Source organism: Neovison vison, chromosome 3 (genome assembly GCF_020171115.1).
Source record: "Neovison vison isolate M4711 chromosome 3, ASM_NN_V1, whole genome shotgun sequence".
Taxonomy (NCBI): Eukaryota; Metazoa; Chordata; class Mammalia; order Carnivora; family Mustelidae; genus Neogale; species Neogale vison.
Window position 1 is genome coordinate 65702791 of NC_058093.1, and position 25263 is coordinate 65728053.

A 25263-nucleotide genomic window follows, 5' to 3' on the forward strand; every position below is an offset into this window, starting at 1 on the left:
TCCTGAAATGGTGGTTTTGAGGCCTCTCTCCCCCTACCCAGCCCACAATCTCCCACCTGTTCTAAATGCCTGCTCACCCTTGGCTACTTTATGTCCCTGATTTTCTACAGACGTGAAATGGAAGATGAAAATTGAAATGGAAAATGACGGAGAAAAGGCTGTCTATGTAATGATTACAGTGCAAATCAATAAATTGGCAGAATTAAATCCCATGGACACAGTGAAATAAGATTAGGGAAATGAGAGCAGTTGTTGTAGGTAGTGAATCAGACATGAGGCTGCGTTGCTCAGACTTTACCGGGAACATGACACCCACTCTTGTGCCCTCCTGTTTTGCCCCCAGCTGTCTCGTCAGTGCCTGGACCTGGGTCTCAGAGGGCATGAAATCAGCGGCAGACCTGCATCAGTGAGTGGTGTTCCCCCTACTCCCCACTTCCCACTCCCACTCCCCTCTCCACCACTTACCCCAACCCCAGGGGGAAGCATAAATACTTAAAGTGGGCATACCATGAAGATCCTGCTTCAAACTTGTCCTGAATAGGCAGGCTGGAACACACCATTTTATTTCCCCAGAAAACAATTTGGAAAGTAGATATAAATCCTAATACTATGCTTGTGTGTCTTTTATGTTCTATTTCTAGAAAACTTGGCAAAGCAATTGAGTTGGAAGCAATAAAACCAACTCATCAAGTCCTGAGTGTACATGAAAAGAAGAGAAAATCAGTGAGTCAAATCTCTCTTAAAGCAGGATTTCTGTCTTTGACCTGAGAAATGAAAGGTGATCGAAAATGATGCTAGCTTTCAGGCATCTGTCATTAAAAGAAACAAGAGCTCAAGATTTATGTACAAAGGTGTTTGCTAAAGCATTGTTTGTCATAGTGAAAAACTAGAAACCTCTTCCTCATCCAAAAATAAATTATGGTAAATTCAAGCAATGGAATATTATGCAACCATTAAAATCTTATTACAGAAGAAATGAATGACATGGAAATTTTTTCACTATATAGTGTGAAATAAAAATGATCTCAATTTTGTAAAGTAAAATAGTATATATGAATAGAAAAAAAATCTGAAGGAACCTCCCAAAAATGTTAGTAAGAATTATTTCTAGATAGTGGTGTTTGAGGTTATTTTTATCTCATACTTTTTATATTTCGATTGTATTTCAATGGCTAGATATTCCTTCTGTAAACAGAAGAATTATAAACACAATTCTTAAAAAGATTTTTTGTGTATATGCTTAACAGTTTGGAATTGGGTAAAGGCAATAATAGATAGAGTCCTCAAATAGTCTTAAAATTGGAAAAAGGAAAAAAAAAAACCTATATTCTTTCAGGAGCACCTGGTCCTCTTGTCTAGCATATTCTCTGGTCTTCCTGTATCCTTTTCCTTCCAGAAAGGAAGGAAATCTGTGCTTCTTTTTCTTTGTGTATCATACAGTCATTAAGCACTTTAAAATCTATCTTCAGGCAACATAAAGGGGTGTTTAATAAACGCTGCTCAACTCTGATAGGGGTGAGGTCATGGTCAGAATTGGTTCAAGGCCAGGTGGCCCTTGTGAAAGGAAGGGGTAGCGGCTAGGGGTGGGTTCAAATGACCACAGCCAGATAAAGGAGGTCCTAAAGGTAGTAAGTTAGTAAGATGGGGGATCTATAAAAACCTGATGGAAGAGAAATGATACAAAACATTTTTATTCAAATTCATTAAACTGAGTCAGGAAATGGAATTGATGTTTGTGTGGACATATATGTGTTTTTACCACAATGGAGGTTCTACTGAGGGCTGGGGTAATGCGGGAAATTTACACGTAATGATTACTAAGCAATATAATCTTCCACCTTTGCAAACCAACTTAATAAACACCAAACAGTCTATATTTAATTAATTACAAAATATTTTCATACCCCATAATAATATGATAATCACTAGCATTTCTTTAGTACTTACCATAAATTAGGCACAGTGACTCGATCATTATCTTAGTGTTTTGGATAATTAACAGCATGATCCCTGGTCCGATTTCCTAGCCTTTATTCAGCATTGCCCCTCCCCACTGCACCCCTACCACCCCAACCCACTCAGTCACAGAAAATAAAAGATGAGAATTCTTTTCTTCAGGGTGCCTGGCTAGCTTAATTGGTAGAGCATGTGACTCCTGATCTCATCGTCATGAGTTCAAGCCCCACACTGGGTGTAGAGCCTAGTTAAAAAAAAGGGGAGGGGGATGAAAATTATTTTTAAAGTGAACTAGTTCCATATTTCACATAGTCAAAAGTGACATCATGCACGAAATTTTTTTCATTGTATTTGTTACAATAAATTGTATTCCAAATTTAATCAGCTGAATTAAATAAAAGAACAGCATTGTTAGATCTCAGTGCGATTGAGTCATGGCTGATCTGTGGGCTTGGGAAGAAACATCTATGGTCCAAGAAAAAAAAGTCTTCCCCTTAGTTAAATCTGCTCTCCTTGGGTTGTTGTCTAGACGCATTTGGATCATTTCTGTTACCATCCCTTCGGCTGTTCAAGGGCAGAAGAAAAGTTAATTATGATTAAGGATTCATTATCTTGGAAATTGTGACAGTGTTCATTTCAGGGGCAATGAGACACTTGGTAAAATTAGCACTACCAGGACTGTTAGGGATTGTCGATGTGCTAAAGTTTGGACCACATGGAATGATGCTGAGCTAAAGATGTACTGGGACAGAAAGGGACACCAAACTATCCAAGACCCCCTCCGGGCAGATCACATGTACTGGTGTTTTTACAAGTTTTTGTGTAGTTACTTAGTTGATATGCAGAAATAATACATTCAAGCTAAATCCTGTCAAGAGGTTTTGACATGGGGAAAAGATAGTTCAGCTGCTCTTCTCAGGATACATGTCCACTGTAGGATTCTGAAATTCCAATGGGTAGTGATAGTGAATATGCCAGAATTCATAAGCCAGCACCATGACTCAACAGAAAGACCGAAAAAAAAAAATCATTTTTCTTTTTTTCTGTTCGCAGCTTGATAACGAAGTTGAAAAGGCAGCAAATCTTGTCATTGGCAACTGGAATCAACAAATCAAGGCAAGTATTCAAATGAATGTCATTTATGTAAACTCAGTTTTTAGGACTGAACCTTTCTGCTTTTGCATGAATGTGATTCTGTGTTTTTGTGTTAGTATTTCTAGGTGCTAACCGAAGAGAAAAATATTTCCTCACCTGAATTATTCTATAGATATATCTTTCAACTAAATCAATAGAAGAGCAAGGCTCAAAATATGTTTACTAGTTATAGCTAACATAACATTTATTGTGTGCCAAATGCTATATATTTCTATATTCAATCATTGCAACACACACAGACACACAGACACACACACACACACACACACACGCACGCACCCCCTCCCCCGCAAAACCAAACCAATGTGGTATATCCTGTTTGACAGACGGGTGGGGAAACTGAGACATAGGGAGGTAAATAATCTTTGTAAAGCTGGTTAATTGTTGAACCGAGAATTGTTACATTGTTGGGTTCCAGAGTCATGGCTCTTACCCATTCCACTACACTGACTGCCTCTCTGTATAATCTGTAGCTTAAGGTAAGTGACAAATACACTCTGAGTTTTGGATATATCATTTGTGGGAGGGCATTCATGATCTCTGTCTCACTAGTGAGAGGAGTACTGGGAGGGGTGAATAGCCATATGTAGGGGGGGAATACATATATTGATTCCACAGATGTGTATGGTCTACTTCCTGTATTCCACACTCTACTAGGGCATGATTCCTATTTGTAAGTAATTTAAAATGTAGTTGGCTAGATAACATATGTGCAGGAAATGGTAAATGAATTCTAGGGAGAAGAATTCTGATCTGGTGTGAGAATTTAGAGCACATCAATGCAAGTTCTTACGCAGAGAGAATAACAGATGGAACCCATATATATGTAGAGAAGATAATTCTAGAACAATCCAGTTTAGGAGGAATTCAAGTTGAAAGAACTAGAAACCAGTGGAGAGGAAATCTGTTAAGAAAACCCAGGGATCCACTTTGAGAGAACTTGTGGTCCAAAAGCTGAACTCCCTTTTCATCTTCAGAGTATCCGTACCCAAAGAGAACTTTCCCCGGTAGACAGCTGCTAGCAGCAAATAACCAGAGAGATCCCTCAAAAATAGGGAGCCCAACTCAGTTATCACTGTTGCCTTTGAAGCTCCTGCTGAAATCAAAGATTCCATAAGACCAATGAAATTAATAGGAAATGTTTGAGGGGCGCCTGGGAGGCTCATTCATTTAGTGTCTGCCTTGGGCTCAGGTCATGATCCCAGGGTCCTGGGATCGAGCCCCATATTGGGTTCCCTGCTCAGTGGGAAGCCTGTTTTTCCCTTTCCCACTCTCCCTACTGTGTTCCCTCTCTCACTGTCTTTCTCCCTGTCAAATAAAAAATAAAATCTTAAGAAAAAGAAATGTTTGAGATAAATGAAGTTCTACACCCACTAGTAGTATTGGTAAAAGAATGCTCATGAGAATCACTTTTATAATAAATGTTTAATCAGAGTCCAGTAATTTGGTTTTAGTTTTGCTCTTGATTTTGTGAGATTTCTTAAACAGAATTTGGTTTTTTAATTTTTATTTATTTATTTTTTAAGTTGGTTCCATGCCTAGTGTGGAGCCCAATGTGGGGCTTGAACTCACAACCCTGAGATCAAGACCTGAGCTGAGATCAAGAGTCAGGTGCTTAACTGACTGAGCCACCCAGGCACCCCTAGCAGAATTTGTTTTTAAAAATCCATTCTCTAAATATTCAGTTTTTTTTTTTAAAGATTTTATTTATTTACTTGAGAGAGAGAGAGTGAGAGAGAGCATGAGCAAGGAGAAGGTCAGAGGAAGAAGCAGACTCCCCATGGAGCTGGGAGCCCGATGCGGAACTCGATCCCGGGACTCCAGGATCATGACCTGAGCCGAAAGCAGTCGTCCAACCAACTGAGCCACCCAGGCGCCCAGCTTTCACAGAAATTCTAGTATAATGAACCAAAAGAGAGAAACGATACCCAGCAGCCATAATTGCTTTCAAGAAAAAAAAAGCATCTCTTATTCTTTCCCATTTTCCACCAAGTAATTTTTCTAAATAAAATGATTTTATTTTTTTATGAAGAGTGACAGAGAAATTAGAGAACATAAAATTCCTGAGCTCTAATGATTTTCTCTCCAGTTACAACTGAAGTGTTGCCGCATGTCAGTAATGAAGTGCAGTCTATTGGGGAGACAGAAATGGAAGCCTAAAAGGATCCAAAGCTTTTCTCTCATGCTCTACTTTCTTCGCAGGCATGGGACTAACTGGAGGCAGAGAAAGAGGGTTAGTGAGCATCCTGTTTCCTGAATTCCCTTTTGCCGTGGTTTCAGAGGTTGAGAGACATTTGGAAGGCTTTGCCTCCAATTCCTAAAGAGAGAGGGAACTGAACTTTTTGCTACATTATCTGGTTTTGCAGTCCTTGTGACCTTGACGTGCAAAGTTAAACAGTCTTTCAATCAGTCCAGTTCCTGAACAGGCTGAATCCAACTCAAAACAATTTCTGTTTTCTCATTTTATCTCTGGAACATCATCTTTTTTTAAAAAAACATTTTATTGGGGCGCCTGGGTGACTCAGTGGGTTAAAGCCTCTGCCTTCAGCTCGGGTCATGATCCCAGGGTCCTGGGATCAAGCCCCGCATGGGGCTCTCCGCTCAGCAGGGAGCCTGCTTGTCCTCTCTCTCTGCCTGCCTCTCTGCCTGCTTGTGATCTCTGTCTGTCAAATAAATAAATAAAATCTTAAAAAAAAACAAAACAGAACATTTTATTTATTTATTTATTTATTTGACAGACAGAGATCACAAGTAGGCAGAAAGGCAGGCGGGGGGCGCGGTGGAAGCAGGCTCCCTGACGAGCAGAGAGCCTGATGTGGGGCTCAATCCCAGGATGCTGGGATCATGACCTGAGTTGAAGGCAGAGGCTTTAACCCACTGAGCCACCCAGGTGCCCCTGGAACATCATCTTCTTGGTTGAAACTGTGTAGAATAGGAACTGACCACCTCGATCATAACCCACTTTGAGGTTTGAGGGACCAACAGAGTAGGAGGATGTTGAATGCGCTTCTACCTTCCCAGCCCACCCCTGCTCCTCCTCCCCATACCAGTACAGGCCATTTCACCAAATGCCAGGCAAATGCCCACCTCTGAAGCCTAAAATCACCCTTTTGCTGTAAGTTTTAAGAGAGCATCTTAAAACAACCTCAGTTGTGGCCCAGGTTGATTTAAAAGAATGATGCAGGTGGTCTTCCATGTCTGCTGTGATGTTTTTATGGTAAAGCTATTCCCTTCATGATGCTAGCTCGAACAATGTTTTGGAGGCTTGGGGGCCTTTGTGATTTGGAGAAATGCATAACCCTCTTGAGTGTACTCAATATAATGAAAAATACACAGTGGTTTCAGCACAAAATGTTAGCCTCTGTGATATTCCAAGCAGATTTTGAGGTAAGGGCAGAAACGAAGAACTAAAGTTACACAATCGTTTAAGCCAGCACCTGAACATGACTTGTTCCAGAACAGAAGAGTTTTTCTCTTGATATCAGTTTCTCATCCCTTTTTGCTTTTTGTATGTTTTTGATTCTAGGCCAAGAAGAAATTAATGGTTAGTACCAAGAAGCATGAGGCACTTTCCCATCTTGTAGAAAGCTCCAAGCAAACTGTGACGAAGAAGGAGAAGCAGAAGGTAACCTGTCATGACCAGCTGTGTGCATGTGGCTTGGAGAGGGTTGAATCTTCTACTCTGAGCTATGAATACAAGAGAACTGGCTGACTTCGTGCTCTGTGTGGGGTTTCTGCAGAGCTGTCATGTGGCAGAGCCTGAGAGGGATTCTAAATCATCCCTGGTCCACATATATTTTTAAAAAGGTATTATTGACAGATGATAAATTAGACCAAGGGTCTCCAGATTTTTCCATAGGGACCCTCGTAAATATCTCTCAGTGCAAGTAAGTAAAAACTGTATGTATATATAATGAATTATCATGTACTTTACCAATTTGTGTACCATCTGTAGCACTTTATATGTTATACTAATGTGTTATGAACATTATAAAACACAAAAAAGTACTTGAGGCATGAAATAATATTTTAAATGATTAGCTAATCATGACGTCTTCACGTGATCACCAAGTGACACTTCCAGGCAAAATTTACACCTGGGCAAGGTTCAGCCTTCACCGTAGTAAATGTAAATTCATATTTCTTGATAATTTTCAATTTTTTGGTTAACTCCTTTTCAGATTTCATCAGATCATCCCAGTTTTTGCCTTTTCCTATGGGTGATGACACACTCATAACCAGTGGCAGGGGAAGGTGTCAGCTCTGACATTTTCTTGTGGCTTTTTTTTTGTGCTTACATCAGCAGTACTAATGTCAGTCTACATCTCAGAAGTCTTTTTGAGACACTTGTTAATTTTGTGTGTGTAACCTAATTAAAGCTAGATGATAAATCTGCAAATCCCCGCTCCCCAGACACATGCGGATGGCCACGCATCTCAGGACACTGAAAGGGAAGACATTTGTGAGGGCCCATGTCAGCTTCTTACATTCTGAGATCCCCACTGTCCCTCCAGAGCCCATAACTGTCCATGGGTGGGCACCAGTGTCAACTCAGGATGTTAAATCAGAGTAAGCTTGTCTAGGCAGAAAGGAACACAAATAATGTTGGAGATACGCTAGATTATCTCGCACACCTCATATGGTATGGGCTTCAAATTGGAAAGCTCTGAAATAGTCAGTATCTTCCCCAAAAGATGAAGCCTCCCTATGAAAATGCAGGCCGCACCCCCACAAGGCAAAACATTCTTAAAAGAAAAAGAAAATTGTCATTACCAGTAAGGCTGTCATTTCATCTGAAGAAACTATTAGATGAATAACTCAAACTCATTGTTAGCAAGATTTGACAACGTTCTTATTTCTTCACCTGTCAATCTTCCCAGTTTGAAACGATCATTAACAAGTATTGAATAATGAGGCGGGCTTTTGAGGAGGCCAAACCACAGTGTGCCACAATGCTGAGCACCAGGGCCTGACACAGGCTTGGGGAGCCCTCATTAGAAGCTATTCTTTATTGACATCAAGCAATAACAAAGAGATAAGCGCTGGGCGGCTAAATGGTAGATTTCCTCTTCCTTCCCTCATTAGCAGCTTCTGTGGGAGGTGGAAGCCTGTGGTCTTTCTCTGCCCTCCTCCGCCTGATCCTGTTACCATGGGACCTTGACTCTCCTGATATCAAGAACGCTAGCATCTTCATTCCTTATCTGGTAGCTTTTTTTTTTTTCCCAGCCCTAAGGCTAAACACCGAAGGCAGCATTCATTCATTGCATTTCACAGAGAACTGCCCATCATCTCCAACCTGAACAGAGCGGACTCTGACCTGCTCAGCAGTTCTTCTGTTTTCCCTCTCAGTCCTTGTTCTCAGCAGAGCTGATCTAATCTCCATTCTTCTCACATCTCCATCCTCACTACCCACTCTCAGTGACTGACTATATTGTCTCCTTCCTAACAGAGTAAATAGAAATCGGCTCAGCCACCTGCTGATGTGTGGTGGGACAGACCAACACTTCATCGTGTGCTTGGATTCCCAGCCCATCCTGCCTCTCAGAGATGCTTCTCTTGATTGTTTTCCTTTTGCCTGTATCTTGGATATACCCCTCTCTAATAATTGCTTCTCATCAATCAACATATCCTTCCCCACCCCATCTTGGGAGAGTAGGAAGAGTCAAGGAGACACCTTTCTATGCCTCTATTTTTGTTCCTCTCCAGATTTTATCTTCTTTCCTCCTTTTTATGATAAGATTTATTGAAAGGGTTGTCTGTGCTCTGTCTCCATTTCCTCACCTACCGTTCAGTCCTCAATCCATACCAATCAAGCTTTCCCCATCATTCTATGAAGAGTGTCCCTGCTTGGAAAACATGTCATCCTTGTTGCAAAAGCCAATGTGTACTTTCCAGCTCTTATCATACTTAACTTCTTGGAAGCATTAAGCATTGTTGACGTCCTCCTTCTAGAAAATTCTCTTAATTTCAGCGACACCTTACTCTTTTGGTTTTTCTTTCTGGTAACTTTTTCTTAAACTCCTTTATGGACTTCTCTCTTTCTGCCTGATCTTTATATATTGCTTTTCCTGATGATTTCTCTCCTGGGACTCATTCTGTTTTATTTGGCATTGTATTTCCAGTGCCCAACATAGTAGTCTCAAAATCGGGTACTCACTAAACAACCAGTACTCAATAGATATGCCCTCAAGGCTTCTTCTACCATATCCAGGCTGATAATACTCGAATTTATGTCTCCAGTCCAACCAGTCTCTGAAATGCCTCTTAGTACCTCAAACTCAACATCCAAGATTGGAACCATCACTTCCCTCTACCAAAAATGTTCTGTTATTCCTGTTTTCTATATCTTTGAATATTACCATGTAACATATCGTCATGGTTCTACCTTCTAACCCAAATACTTCTTGAATTTTGCTACTAGTGCTTCCCCCCAACCCCAGCTGCTCTGTCCCAGACCGCCATCACCCCTACTTGCAGCTCTTTGACGGACTGGTCTCTTGGCTTTCTGTGTTGCCTCCTTCTATCTCTTCCTCATCTGCAAGCCCACCTGACTTTTCTGAAACTTGAATATGAACATATCATTCTCCTTTTAAAGGCCATCAGAGGCTTCCTGGTGACCTCAGCTAAAGTCTGAACTCCTTTATGTGGCCCTAAAGACCCTCCCTGACTTGACCTTTGCCTAGCTTTTCAGTATTATTGTTGTTCTCTCTCAAACAGTATGCTCCAACCTCTCCAAAAATTTTATCGGTATCATGTTATGCTCTTTTATCTCGCTAATTATGACTCCCATTTTAGCTTCATTCACACAGAGTTATTTCTGTGAGTACCCATTGTATGCCAAGGCTCAGCTTACATGTCATTTTAATTCCAAGATTAGTTTAGGTACCCCTCTTGGTGCCCCAGTGATACCTAATACTCGTATCATTCTGGGATCTATCACATGGGATAGTATTAGCCCTGTGGGTCTCTGACAGCAGGGGAAGACTGTCTAGTTTACTTTCTAGTACCAGAGCCTAGCACATGGCACATTGTGGCGCTCAGTAGATGTTTGATGAATGAGTGAGATGTTTGTTCCAAGAGAAAGAAAAGAAAAAGCATTCAGTATTTGACAAATTTTATTAAGTTTTCTGAGAATTTCCTTAAATAAGAATATGAAAGTCTACCATTCTTCTTTTATATCTATTTGGGGTTATTTGTTGTAAAATTGTTTAACGGAAACTTCTAGTTGATATAGCTAGATAGTGTTGGCTGGTGAATGTAAGCAGTCATCTCAAAAGTGACTGCCTTCTCGTTGCTGGGGGATGTGAGCATTCTCAGTAAGAATCTAAGGATGATGATTTAGCAAAGTATATCCAAGGCACACTTTCAGCTTTTTCACTATACTGTTATCAGGTTAAAATTCACAAGCTCATGCTTCTACAGATAAATGTGGTTCATTACACTTGATATACAAAACCAGATGTGCCCTGTATAAGTCATATATCAGAGCTGAGGGACAGCTGAATGGCTAGCATATCAATCAGAATAATTGAGTGGTGTTAATATCCACCACTTTGGATGAATGTTCTTCATTACTAAAACGTTAGTCAAAATGTCCTTAAGCCTAAAGAAGGTCATTTATAAGAGCCTTTGTCTCTGTCCTTGAAACTCCTAGATTGCTTAAGCCAGAGGGATCTTTGGTGCTCCTTGACCTATGTGTTGAGGACCATTTGTATCAGAATCGCCCTGACGGTAGTGAACTTCAGATTTCCTAGTCCCTTTCTAGAATGGCTGGATCAGTATTGCCACTTGTGGGACCCTGAAAATCTGCAATTTTTCAAGCACTCAGGTCCTTCCTAAACATATTCAAGTCGGAGAACCATTTATGTAATACAATTTCCTTTGTTCCCCAAGATTTGAAATTACTTGTCTGAACATTTTGAGAATCAATTTCAGGGACCCTGGTGCAGAGCGTTTTGTTATCACTTTGATTTTCTAGAAGCCTTCAGAATCAGAATGGCTAATTTTGGTGGCTGGCAGGAGGGGGCTGTTTGTGAACTACAGATCACTGGGGAGCAGCATGAGCAGAAAGCACCTGGCAAGCAAGCAGTCCACAGCTTGTAGTGGATGTTGGCTTGTGCCTCAGGCTTTTCACAATGAGCCAGTTCTAAACTTCTTGTCTTGCACAATCTCTGCCTGTCCTCAAAAGAAATGCTGGGGCCCAAGAGATGCCTGGGTGGCTCAGTCAGTTAAACGTCTGCCATCAGCTCAGGTCATGATCTCAGGGTCCTGGGATCAAGTCCCACATCGGCTCCCTGCTCAGCCAGGAATCTGCTTCTCCCTCTGCCTGCTGCTCCCCCTGCTTGTGCGCTCACTCTTTCTCTGTCTGACAAGTAAATAAATAAGACCTTAAAAAGAAAAAGAAGAAGAAGAAAAGAAATGCTGAGGCACAGAGGATTTACCAAATGAGAGTGTTGGGTCCATAGTCAAAGGAGCGAGACTGATACAAAGTGAAGGTCAAACAAAGCTTTATTTCGCGCCAAGCATTGATAATCAAACTGACCGGTCAGGACCGTCTTTTGCAAAGAGGTGACCCCTCCCAGTCTCACAGACTAACTTTTATAGAGTAAAGGCCGTGTGGTTGAGCCTGGCCACACACAGGTGGCCAACGGAATTACAATTCACCCTATTGTAGCTATTTGAATTAGCCTATCACTCTGGTCAGAATTGGTACCCAAAAGGCAGGGTCCACATTCTTGGATGGTTAGGGAGGTGCTTTCCTGATTGGATGTCTCCACCTGGCTTGACTCATCCTTGTATTCTGGGCTCTGTTACCTCCCCCTGACCTGACACATCCTGGTATATGGGCTCTGTTATCAGGGGCTGGTCAGTCATACTTTACTGGTTTCCCAGACTTGTTTCTAAGTAAGTTCCTCTGGGGGGGCAGGGTCAATCTAAATTTACTGCATAAACAACAAAATGGCTCTCTCTGGCTAAGCAGGCCCTTACAAGAGTACAGGAATCATTAGTAGAGGACAGTCGAGCTGCGCTTGTTTTCCCCCACCTGTCACTTGGCCTCCTCCTTGATTTGACCAACATGAACACGTCATGTCACACTGAAGGACCTCAGTTTCCTTATGTGAACAATAGAAGGAATCATATCGACAGACCCTTAAGTTTCCTTTCAGCTCTGATATGCCTCTTCTCTGAGAAAGAGCTTTGATTTTGTCATCTGTAGTTACTGCGGCTGACTTTAGCTGGGAGATGAGAACCGGATCGTTGGGTTGCATGTAATCCTTTACCTGGGGTTACCAAGGGCTTTGATGAATGTGTTAAGGAATATGTGGCCCTGACGTTTTCCTTTAGCTCCTCAGTAAACTGAAAAAATCGACGGAGAAGTTGGCAAAAGAAGATGAAAACTACTACCAAAAAAACCTGGCTGGCTGTGCTACCAGACTCAAGTGGGAAAACACACTGGAAAGTTGCTACCAGGTGAGTCCTGTGCTGGCATTTTTCTCTTCTTCCGTGGAGCATTGTGAGGCCTTGAAAAGGAAGGTCAGATCTACAGTTACAGGACCGGATGAGCTCTGTCCTTGGTGATGATCCTCACTCATACTGTGACATTAGGCAAACCACGTGACTTCCAATCGTTTCCATTTCCCCATGGATCCATTAACCAGTGCTTATTTACTGAGGATCGGTGGCCAGCTTCTAATTCTCAGTGGACACAATAGCACGCAGCTAACTTCAGAAAGAGCTGTCGAAGTGCAGTGTAAATTAAGGCTTGAGAACTTGGTCCAAGCTCAGAAGTGAGCTTTAGGCCTGAGAGCTGTTTATACACAATCACTTAATGGAGTTCTTTGTGTGTGGGGCTTTGTGTTGGGCCCTGGAGCAATGATGAAAGAGAACCATCTAGCCTGGGAGGTGTAAGTTTAGCAGCAAAGATGTATAAGGAAAGTATTGTGGCAAATCATCTGATAAAACTTAAAAGGTATGAACAAGCAGATCACAAAAGAGAAAATACAAATCACCGATAGACATATGAAAAGATGCTCAATCATTTGGCAAAGATTAGAAAGTGACAACATCGTGTGTTGCCAAAGGAGAATTGCTGGGACACAAGAGAATTACTTAATAGTATCTAGTAAAACTGAGATGTGCATGTAGTTACAGCACGGCAGTTCCCCTCCTAGGCATATATCTGGTATACACCTGTATACCAAGGGTGATGTGTAACCATGTTTACTGCAGAATTGTTTATAACTGTATGATGAGAAAAAATTGTGCAGAATCCTCATACCTATCAGTAGAGGAATTACTCTTAAAATGTGCTCTAATTTAGAAAGTAGACTAATATCTAGCAATAAATATTAATTAAAACTATATTTAAACACAAATTAGAGGCACCTGGGTGGCTCAGTTGGTTAAGTGTCTGCCTTTGGCTCAGGTCATGATCCCAGGGTCCTAGGATCGAGTCCGCCTGCTTCTCCCTCTGTCTCTGCCCCTCCCCTCCTCTCGAACCTTCTCTCTAGCTGTCTCCCTCTCTCAAATAAATAAATAAAATCTTAAACACACACACACACACACACACACTCCAGTTAACCTCAAAAGCATGATGTTGAAGGAAAGAAACATGCTATTTATACACTGTGTGTAAATTAAAGGATTCTAAAAAAAACCCATGCCCCAACCTACAGTGAGTTTTTATGTGTGTGTTTGTAGACGTACACATATAGACTGCATCTGTGTTGTGTGAGGGAGATGGTGGGAATTGAACTGAGCTGCCACGTACATTGACACAGCGTGTGGACAGCTTGGCAGAGGACAAAACAAACCCAGGCTCAAAAGTTACTCCCACTACGGTCTGTCTGAACAGCTTAGCTCTCTACTTTTTAAATCAACATAAATCTGACCCAGTGAAATAATGTTCAACTCTGAGCGCTAAGAACACGAATGTTTTGGTTTCTTTTTTCCCCACATTTTAAGTTTAAGAAAATGTTTAAAGCGAGATACAATTGCAAAAATAGGCCATCAAGACGCACTTTGAGGGGCACCTGGGTGGCTCAGTGGGTTAAGCCGCTGCCTTCGGCTCGGGTCATGATCTCAGGGTCCTGGGATCGAGCCCCTCATCGGGCTCTCTGCTCAGCAGGGAGCCTGCTTCCCTCTCTCTCTCTCTCTGCCTGCCTCTCTGCCTAATTGTGATCTCTCTCTGTCAAATAAATAAATATAATTTAAAAAAAAACGCACTTTGATTAAGTACAATGATGTGGGAACGATACAGGTGCTGCTAGGGACAGACACGGCCCTGAAGATGTTCACTGCGTTATATTTTGCGTTCATCACAACATCATGAAGAGGTTGCCATTTCTTTCCCAATTTATAGTGAAGGAGTGGAGACGTGAAGGTACTCGCCCAAGGTGGTGACAGGGTTCAACGTAGCAATCTGATGCCACGGGCTTGACCTCTGCTCTCTGCTTCTGCACAGGCAAAATTTGAAGGGCCATATTTAATTTCTTGCTGTTCCACTTTCAAGGTAGGATAGATGCAGAGTTAGGGAGGAGCAGGGAAATTAAGGAGAGAAGAAAACTAGGCCAAAGAGTAGAGGAAATGAGGATAAACCCTTCTTTAATTTACGCCTTCAAACATAGGGTCCTGCTACTTCCCTTGCTTTTGCTCAATAGGTTTTAGATGAAGATAATAAGAAAGGGCCAAGGATTTAATTTTCAACTTTGTAATAAAGCTTAAAATCAGGTAACATGATGCCCCCAGTTTCATTTTTGTTTTTCAACATTTCCTTAGCGATTCGGGGTCTCTTCTGATTCCATATAAATTTTTGGATTATTTGCTCCAGCTCTTTGAAGAATGCCGGTGGAATTTTGATCAGAATGGCATTAAAAGTATAGATTGCTCTAGGCAGTATAGACATTTTAACAATGTTTATTCTTCCGATCCAAGAGCATGGAATGGTCTTCCATCTTTTTGTGTCTTCTTCAATTTCTTTCATGGGTGTTCTATAGTTCCTCGAATACAGATCCTTTACCTCTTTGGTTAGGTTTATTCCCAGGCATCTTATGGTTCTTAGTGCTATAGTAAAAGGAATCGATTCTCTAATTTCCCTTTCTGTATTTGTCCATCTGAAACCTGACTCTCCAACCTGGCCTCTGGTGTTGCCTCACCCTCTGGAACTTCTCAGTGGACCTGTGGCTTTTCCACAGAGGCTGGCTTCCTTGGAAGCCCTGTAAGATTATGGGAGAAAAATTGCTGTTCCCATTCCATCTTCCAGATGCCCTTCAAGGGTTAGGAGAAAAATACTTGACCTCTGTGCCTGCACTCTTCTCACCCCTCTACATCCCAGGAATGGGGGATCATTATGGCTCCCACCTCGTACGGCTGCCAACATGTCTGATGTAGCCAACATCCAGCTGGCTTTCAGAATGTCTTAGGTATTGCTATTACCAGCTCCCTTCTCAAAGGCTCTTACCAGCTCTCTTTCCTTTTTCTCAGTTTTCTTTTTTCCTGTTAGGGTCCTCCTACACCTCTCCTCCTGACCCACTCCCTTTCACCAGCCCCAACTTTTATATGAAGACATCATAGAAATTATCTTTTTTGTTTATAAAGTCTCCCTGATGGTGACAAGATATACACTTATCTCTGTTTCAAAAGATGACTTTGCAGGCAAACAAAAGCACAGACTTAACTACAGAGAACAAATTGGTGTTGCCAGAGGGGAGGTGAGTGGGGGTGGGGGGCCATGGATAGAATAGCCAAAGGGGATTGAGGGGACATTGGTCTTGATGAGCACTGAGTAACATAGAGAATCACTGAGTCATAATATCGTATACCTTATTCTAGGATAACACTGTATGTTAATTATACTTGAATTTTAAAAAAAATCTCTTTTAACTGGGCTTTAAAAATATTTAAAACTGGGTTTTTTAAAAAATTAGAATCCAAGTCTCATGGAGAATCTGCTCAAAATGAGAATCTCTGTAAGGAAAAGAAAGATTTCCTTTCATTCTTGTATCTTGGTTTATTGTTCCCACTATGCCAGAGGTCAGTATCGTGCCCCCCCCTTGCTTTCAGTTCTCACACTTCCCTCTTACCTCAGCTCCCTTATAGCTACCTTCTCCCTAGTGCCAGCTCAGCCCTGTAAACTCACTGGAGACTACTTCTGCCAAGTCATCCTTGCCTGGCCCTACTTTCTTCTTCCCTTGGCTTGTGTGTACTCCATCTGCACCACCAAGTCACTAACTCACATGTTACACTGTGTGTTCTAGATCTTCTGTTGTTCACAAACTTAGGAGAAGAATGTTATATTCATGAAGACACATAGCAAAAGTGGGCTGAACTGCATTAAAGGGGGATTTTATTATAAGTGTGTGAGGTGGAAATGTGACAAGCATTGTTCAGTTTCCTTTTTCCCCTTCCTTCTCCCAGGACCATTCTTCTGTAGAAATTGGGTATAAGAATTCATTTAGACGTCCTATAATGTATCCTCTTACCCCTTCTTACTCTCCAAATTGGATTTACAAGTTCTTTCAGGAAGCCTTCATTGTGCTCGAGGCAGTGTACCGGACACTAAGAAATGCCAAGTTTCAAGTGAGGTTAGGAAGTAATAAAACCAGTTCTACAAACCATATGTCAGTTGGTCTTACTATTCATACTCATACCATGCTCAAGGCACATTACCTATCTTCCAAGAACAAAAAATTCAGTTGGTAGAAATAATCTACAACTTATTTTGAAAAATAATAGCCATGCTACTAAGAATTACCAAGAGCCAAATATTTGTTTCCAACAGTAAGTACTCAAGGAATTCTTTTAGAGAGGCATTTGTATAAGTGTCAAGAGCGTTAAAGACGTTCACTTTCTCAATAGTGTTCCTCATTTGAACCACAATAATCTGAGTGATTATTTTCATAGTTCCCCCAAGGGTGGTAGTGACTGTCCTCTAGATGGGGGGGGGTGGCGGACAGTGGGTGCCTCATATAGCATACAATGGATGCCTCAAGACAGTAGGGCTTGGCTGTCTCCCAGAACCCGTGGTGAAAAACACAATTTTCTTTCTATAAATTCATCTTGAGGAAATAGCTGAAAAACAAACCAATTTCTTTTCAAAATACATTAAAAGCAAAGGGGCGGAAACCATTCAAATGGCTAGCCTTAAGGGGATGACTAAATGAATCAACTACGCTGTATGCAGTCCCACACAGCGGACTCTATTAGATGGTGTTTCTGGAGACAAACAACAGGAGAAACCACTTTTGTACAATGTTAAGTGAAAAAAACGGGATATAAACTTGAATAATTTCCTAGGTAACTAGAAAAATAAAATCGTACATACACGCACACCTAGACGGACCGAAATACATCAAAATGCTAATGGGTTAGCTCTGGGTAGAAGAATCATAAATAATTTTGAAATTAGATTTTTTTGTGTGGCTCTTCATAGTCCCAGGACAAGGTCTCCAAGCAGCTAGCGTGCTTGTTAAAATTCTGAGTCCTGAGCGCCTCCCTAAATGGGATGAATCTGATGCTCTGAATGATTTTAGGAAGGGGTCTAGGTGATGACTGAGCATGCTAAAATTGGAGAGTGCTTGCTCTGGAGAGAATCTGGTATTTCTTTGATCAGTTTTATTTAAGCAATTTAGATGAAAATGAAATCCTTCCAAACTCCTTGAGTAGTACCAACTGGAAGACCAGGACGACAGGACTGAGGAGAATGAATCAAGGATGTGAGTTAGCGTGGGGCTGGGCCCCAACCTGTCTCCAGATCTGAGGTTCCCTGCCAGCTCTGACCACACTCTCATACATGTGCTATTGTAAAAGCACAGAAGGACAGTTCGAGACCCTCCTGAGTATTTTGCTTCTCTACAGTCTATTTTATACCAAAAGAATAAGATCGTAGAGAGCAGTAATTTACTGAGATATGGATTTCACCTTTGCACGGTGGAGTTTATCACTGCCTCTTTTCGTGAGGAGACATAGATCATTTTAATGATTTCCCTGAAATGTAATTAAAATCTTTTAACCATTACCATCTCCACCAAGAGCTACTGGTGATTCTAGTCTCGGGTTGATGCGGGAGGCTCAGCCCGTGTCAAAATAAGGAAACAGTGGCCCACCAGGTTACAAAGTGTTCCTAAAACCTGGCCTAAAATTTCATAATTTCGAAGTTGATCAGACTTCGGGGTTCTGCTCTTGTCAAATAGTCTGAATGCATTTTCAAGGTATGGATAAGGATTTTACTGGGCTTCCCATTCCTTCTCTAGAACTCACAGATGCTGGGATGCCTGGATGGTTCAGTCAGTTAAGCTTTTTGGCTCAGGTTGTGATCCCAGGGTCCTGGGATCGAGTCCCACATTGGCTCCTTGCTCAGCGGGGAACCTTCTGCCTGACGCTCCCCCTACCTTTGTTCTCTCTCTGACAAATAAGTAAAATTTTAAAGTAAAAAAAAAAAAAGAACTCACAGATGCTTTTCAAATGACCTCTTTTCTCCCTTTACTATATGAATGGCAATTAACGCATAACATCAGTCTATATACCTTTTGGGCCAAAACAGCCTGCAGAAACTATGTGAGTTAAACCAATCCCAAATGAGGATAAATAGGACACACACCAAATCACATTCCTGTACTGGGAACCTCCCCCATGGTAGCCTGGAAATGACATCATCAAAAGGCACAACATGACCGCTACCGCAGGCTTTCTTGGGGTGTCATTGCTTGGCTGGATGCCTTTAGCTTTGCACAGCAACTGGCTCATCTTCTGTCATTTTCCATCCTTTTCAGAGCATCCTGGAGCTGGAGAAGGAAAGAATTAAGCTTTTATACAATAACTTGAACCAGTACACCCAACATATTTCTGTTTTTGGCCAAACCCTGACCACAGTGAGTAGTCAAGATTTCTCTGTTTCTGATGCACACAGCAAGAACCGGCAGCAAACATTGTTCAGCAACCTGATTCTGCTTCCTTGGCATTGCAGTGCCACACGCAAATTCACTGTGCCGTCAGCAAGATAGATGTGGAAAAAGATACCCAGGCTCTCATGGAAGAAACTGCAGTTTCATCCACAGAAAATAAGTCTGAGTTCCTATTAACCGATTACCTTGTAAGTATGGAATGGAAGGAAGTTCTCTTGGTGGGGAACCTTGTTCATAGGCTGAGGAACGTATTTGGAAAACACTGGGCACGGTCGCCAAGGAAATATCTTGTTTTGTAAATGAAAATATTGATATTTTTCATAGTTGATACATATAAAACAAAACAAAAAAACGAGGACGTGGTTTACAAGCTGGGCAGTAGAAATATGTCTTTGGTGTCCTCTGGAAGGGAAGAAAGTCAAATGGAATTCTAGACTGAATCTTTATGCTCAGTCTCCTAGAGTAATGCCAGGCAGACGTGTTTTAGGACCTAAAAATAATCACTGTATAGCCTGTCGGTTGTCTGTTGCTGCATAGCAATTACCCCCAAACTTAGCAGGTTAAAACAAGCATTTATTATCTCACAGTTTCTGTGGGCCAGGAATCCAAGTGTGACTTCCGTGGGTGACTCTGAGTCCCTCACAAGGCTGCCATCAAGGACTGCCAGGACTGCAGCCAGGCCAAGGCTCTCCTGGGGAATGACCTGCTTCTGAACTCACCCACATGGCAGATGGCAGGCCTCTGGCCCCCCCCCACCCTAGTGGCTGCAGATACCAGCTCCTTGCCATGTGGGCTCTCTCCACCTGTGGGGCATTCACAAGAGGCCAGCCTGCTTCGCCTAGAAGCTAGTGACCCAAAAGAGACAGAGCTAGAGTGTCCAAGGACATAAGCTAATCTCAGAGGTGAGATCTCTTCTTATTCTATTTGTCAGAAACAAGTCGATAAGTGCAGCCCAATAGTACAAGGGCAAGTCAGTAAGTGTGTGTGGAGGGCATCGAACAACGGTAGGACTCCCAGAAGGTGGGGATCATGGTCAACATTCTTCACGGTCCTTGCCTTTGAAAACTTCACACCATATTACGGAAGCCTATTTTGAGGGCATTGGGGTGATTCTGTTATTATATGAAACTTAACTAAAAACTGATCCGTGTGCCTGGTCAGAGCCTAGGCATCTCACTTCTTTGTTATCTGGGGGGAAATTCTTTGTCTTCTTGGGTCACACCTCAAGGATTTTGTCCTCTGCTCCCCTCTTGTTAGTCTTAATTGTACTGTTCTAGGAGCTGATCATTAATTACCACCAGCAGCAGGAAGAACTCCTCTGCTGTATTTCTTCCAGACTTTCAAGGTCCAGATTGAGAAGGTTCATTTCCACCATATGGAGAACTAGCCTACTGGTCATGGCTTCCTATAGGCTTAAAAGTGCAGCTGAATCCAACATCCCAGGAGTCCTGTTCAGGGAACAAGAGGTGAAGGAGGAGGGAAGGCAGTTAGGTTAGGCACGACAGCGGCTCAGGCCAGCTCCCCCCCACCCCAAACAGCCGTAAGTGACCACCCATTTCTTGAGTTAAATCTTTTTTTTTTTTTTTTCCTACCCTGGAAAAAATTAAGTTAATTAGCAATAGCAATGTCTGTTCCAACCAGAAACAAATGTAGCGATGGGAGTAGAAAGGAAGTTAAAAGCGCTCTTTTAGCACCTGGATAGCTCAGTCGGTAGAGCAGGAGACTCTTAAAAGCGCTCTTCTTTTTTTTTTTTTTTTCCTCTTGCCAATAGTGTAGGCGACCCCTGAGATGGGAAAATGTACAATAAAATACACGAGTCACTTTCTTATAAAAATGCCCCTGTTGACTAAGCTGTCAGTAAAATAGGGAACATTCTTCTTAAAAATGTGTTTAGGCTTCTAGTGAGATGTAGGGAGGCAACCATGACAGTTGATCCATAACTGACATGCCCATGGGAATTTTTGGTTTCTATGGAATGTCAGTGCACGAGAGCTAATGACTATATATCTCTTGTCTAAGAGAATGGACTGTATCTCCAAATGGGTAAATGGGATTTCCTTGTTATCCTCAAAGTAAAACATGCCCAGAATCTGCCTTTATAGACATTGGCAATAAGCCTAGACTGGTTTATATCTAGTTGCCAAGAAATGTACAGGGACTAAGGTAAGACAGGAGAACAGTCCAAGTGCAGATATGGGGATGACCAGTGTGAAAATACTTGTAAGGTTATTATAAAGGCCGTGCTCAGAAGGTTGCATCAGAAGTTTCAAGTTCCACCTTCAATATTGATCTTTCAAAAGTCTTTGGAAGAGAAGGACGAATTCAAGAAAGTTCAAGGATAGCAGTATAGTCTCTCCTTGAGCTGTGCCAGCAGCGATCCATGTCTGGAAATATATTTGTAAACAACAGGCATCCCCAACAGCCCAAATGGTGTCTTGGCCTGCTGGGGAGCTGGAGTCAGAGCCAGAGTATAATGTGCATTTCTCCAGCGAGGAGGGCCTGACAGTTGGAGTTAGGCACCCTGGTTTTGGGGGCTGTTGGGCCGCAGGGTGGGGTGGCGGTGGGGCAGGGTGGGCATTCACAGGAGCAGATGGGAAGGAACACTGGGATTCAGAGATCCTGGGTTTCAAACTGTTCCGTTTGTGTCTCTTTATTTCTTTGTCAGAGGGAAAATAAGACCAATCTCACAGGGTTGTTGCAAGGATCACATGTAATAATGATATCAACTTTTATAATATACCATTCACAATATATAAATAAAATATGTCTATCTCTACCTTATTATTCCTATAAAGGCTATTCTCTGTGTTATAAATCCTCAAGCTTTGTGACAGTCTATCTAAAGCTAATCTGTCCACCAACAGTCAAGATGCTCATTTTTCTCCTTCTGTATCAGCAAAGTCCTGACTCCTCTACTTCTAAGGATGTTAGTGTCTCCTCATTCTCTGTGGGGTCCTGTCCATCTGCTACCCTCCACTTCAGACACCTCTCCACCCGTCCCTGAAGTCCTCATTTTTTTTTTCATTCGACCCTTGAAATAATAGACATGAAAGCTCAAATATTGGTAACAGTTACTCACATTTTATATGACAAAATCCCCTCTTCAGCCCATAACTCTGGTCTAAACTGCCAAGACAACTTTTCCTTCCACACTGTGTTTGCTCAAGCAACTGGTCTGTGTATTGTTCCTGATATATCTCCCGCAGCCTCCTTCTGCCCTTTCTTTGTGCCATTTCTCCTGCCCCGAGTACCCTTTGCCCTCCTTCCCCTTGACCGAGAAATCCTGATTAAGTCTTCTTAGCCTCCTTGAAACTTTCATGTCCTGGCGCTCGCTGAATCACACATTCCTGTCTGCACCACTCATGAGTGAATGTGGCCTTGAATTGCTAGGTCTCTTAGTGTTATGCTTCAAGGCCTGACTGAATCATAGACCCATCTGGGAAGAGCTCATACATCCCCAGGAGCCAGCCAGTACAGAGCAGAGCACAACAAGCACTGGTTCCATTCCTGACACTGTCCTGGCTCCCAGCAAACGCATCATGTGACATTTGGACCTTTAAAGAACTCTAACTTGAATTAAGATTAATAGGGAGCAGGTGCCTGGGTGGCTCAGTCAGTTAAGTGTCTGTGTTTGACTCAGGTCACGATCCCGGGGTTTGGGATGGAGTCCTGCATCGGGCTCCCTGCTCAGTGGGGAGTCTGCTTCTCCCTCTGCCTCTGCTCCTCTCCCCACTCGTGCTGTCTTCTCTCTCTTTCTCTCAAATAAATAAATAAAATCTCTTTTAGAAAGAAAGATTAACAGGGAGCTGTAAAATATCCAACAAATAGATTTACTTACCAAGAAACTACGAAATAACTATAGTAAGGCTCTTTCTCCAACGATAATGTGTTCTATTATAGAAAGTGCTCAACTGTGTACTTACAAGTTGTGGATGAAGAAGTTTTCTTATTAAGCAGGTCGAGAACAGATGGAACAATCTAGAAAACCAAAGGTTATCCTGACTTTATTTTTTTTACTCTTTTTCTTCTGTCAAGTTAATATTAAATACAGTTGTCAGTGAAATTCTCAGTGCAACTGGGAGTAGCAAACCTTACTTTTTCTCCTTGAATTGTTAAGCATCTTTTTTTTTCCCTAAAGGAAGAAGATCTTAACAGTGCAATGAATAAAGAGCGACAAGAGTCTTCATTAAAATCAAAACTGTTGAGACTGCAAAAAGATATTGAAAAAACCTCAAGAGACCAGGAAGGTTTGTAATTAGATCTGTGAATGGCCCGATCAGGGAAAGTGTTCTTTCTACTCAGGGGTTTCATTCAGAGGTAGGGCGAGTCCACCTTTGCTAACTGGGGCAGGGATCACCTCATTTTAAAGATTCATGTCAGACCTAATTTGTGTGAATCAAGAAAAATGGGAAAGAAGACAGGAGAGCACAAACAGATTGAAAATGACATTTGGGTCTATTTAAGAGCGCTATCCAAGCACTGTGTCTCCAGAAATAATAGCATGTTGCCGTGTTTCTGAAGTTGGCTGGAATAAGGGACAGCTTGCTTGGTTTAAAGCACGGTAAACCTCCTTGAGCACACCAGTTTAGTTTCCTTGTTTATTTCTTTGTAAACGATCCTTCTGAATGAGTTAGGGATGTCAGAATGGGAAACAGATCTAAAGCGATGCGGGTAATAAAAACAGCCCCGCGCTCGTGATTCTGGTGTGTGGAGCTCATTTGATGTGGACCAGAACAACACACTAAAATGTAATCCTTGAATCCCTGAATCCAAGAGGGTGAAAAGTTAGAAACTACCTCAGTGAGGGAGAGCCCAACACTGCGATAGTTTTGGGAACCAACCACGGACCCGGTCCCCAAGGAGGATTCACAAAGCTCATCTTGCAAAATAACAATCAAGATTCTTTTTAAACACCAGAATTTCTCAACTTTCCTTAAATGAGGCTACAGGCCACCCATTCAGTCAAAGTTAGTCACAGCTACAAAGAGAAAGCGCCTCGGCCACTGGGAAATCGCCCTGGTGTCACTTCTGGGCTCAGGCTCCCCCTGCACGTGCCCCTGTCAGCTTTGTCCCCCCAGGACAGGAAGGACAGCAGTGACTGAGGGGATGGTTTCATTGTCAGGCCTGGAACGCATGCTGAAATCCTACTCCAGGGACGCCGCCTTCTCAGACCCAGAGAGCCAAAAAATCACAGCAGCCTTGATGGATGAGGTAAATATTTGCAGCATCCACTTTCCTAGATTTAATGATGAAAGAGTTATTTTTAGAATGCTTGTTTTCTGGATCCGGTTGACCTCTGCTTGCCTTTCTTTTCTCATGACATAGAACAATCTAGTCAGGGAGGCTCCTTGACAAGCCATTTGGGGGATCTGGAAAAATTCAACTACTTAGACATGTTTGCTTTAGTGTCCTTCCAGGAAACCAATTGTGCCTAAAATAGAATTCCCCAAAATAGAATAATTCCATCAAGGTCTGGAAACCACGTGTACATTAACCCCGTTAAAAGAAGTGATTAAAAACACAGGGTCTGCATTCAAAAAGGCCTGTATTTGGATCTCGCTCTGCCCTTTCCAGGGACTTGGGACAATACTTTTCTCGGTACCGACCTCAAAGGGTTATTGTGAAGATAAAGTGTGAGCTAGAAAGTGCCAGCACCGTGCACAGAGGAGAGCTGAAATCCTGGTAACTACAAAGAGTTCATTTCCTACTTACCGGTCAGCTAACATCAGGAGCTTCTGAAAATAACCGGAGAACGGAAAGCTTGGCCACAGAGAAGGAAGAGGGGAGTCTGGAGTGTGCAACAAAAACTTCTGAGGAAAAGGGAAAAAAAGTTTAGAGACTGAGGTGGTTTTGAGGGAAGGGGAGGTACTGTCAGGAGAGGGCAGGGAGAGGCATCTCTGGGCCTTTTTGCTGAGGGCCTGGCCCACAGCAGCTCCTGGGTGTTTGTGGGGGGTCATGGGCAATGCCCATGGGCCGCTTCAGAGGCACCCACAGTGAAAGGGAGGCCAGCAATGGCCTGTGGATTTTATGTAGGAGTGAAAATGAACAGATACTATGAGCTATGTGTGCTAGATACAGGTTTTCTGCTGTGACGAGAGAGAGAAAGTTGACTGGGATTCGTCTGAGAAAAACTCAGAGATACAAAATCTTTAGCAATGTTTTGAAGGAAACAGGCAGCTGGCATGTTGTATATAGTCTGACTGACTCTTGTGAAAGCCAGGTACCTCATCCCTCTGTTCAAACAGGCAAT

At 42.2% G+C, this 25263-nt stretch overlaps 1 protein-coding gene across 3 annotated transcripts in view; it reads left to right on the forward strand.

Moving 5' to 3' along the window:
* NOSTRIN (nitric oxide synthase trafficking) overlaps positions 1 to 25263 on the forward strand; it is a 57769-nt gene that overhangs the window by 25656 nt on the left and 6850 nt on the right. For 2 of the 3 annotated variants that reach the window (XM_044242271.1, XM_044242270.1), the window contains exons 4-13: positions 344 to 406; positions 642 to 723; positions 3010 to 3072; positions 5201 to 5344; positions 6638 to 6736; positions 12457 to 12582; positions 18882 to 18980; positions 19076 to 19201; positions 23152 to 23260; positions 24136 to 24224. In XM_044242271.1, the coding sequence (XP_044098206.1) occupies positions 344 to 406; positions 642 to 723; positions 3010 to 3072; positions 5201 to 5344; positions 6638 to 6736; positions 12457 to 12582; positions 18882 to 18980; positions 19076 to 19201; positions 23152 to 23260; positions 24136 to 24224 (1000 nt within the window). The remainder of the gene's footprint in view (positions 1 to 343; positions 407 to 641; positions 724 to 3009; positions 3073 to 5200; positions 5345 to 6637; positions 6737 to 12456; positions 12583 to 18881; positions 18981 to 19075; positions 19202 to 23151; positions 23261 to 24135; positions 24225 to 25263) is intronic. The other variant, XM_044242272.1, reaches the window with a different exon arrangement.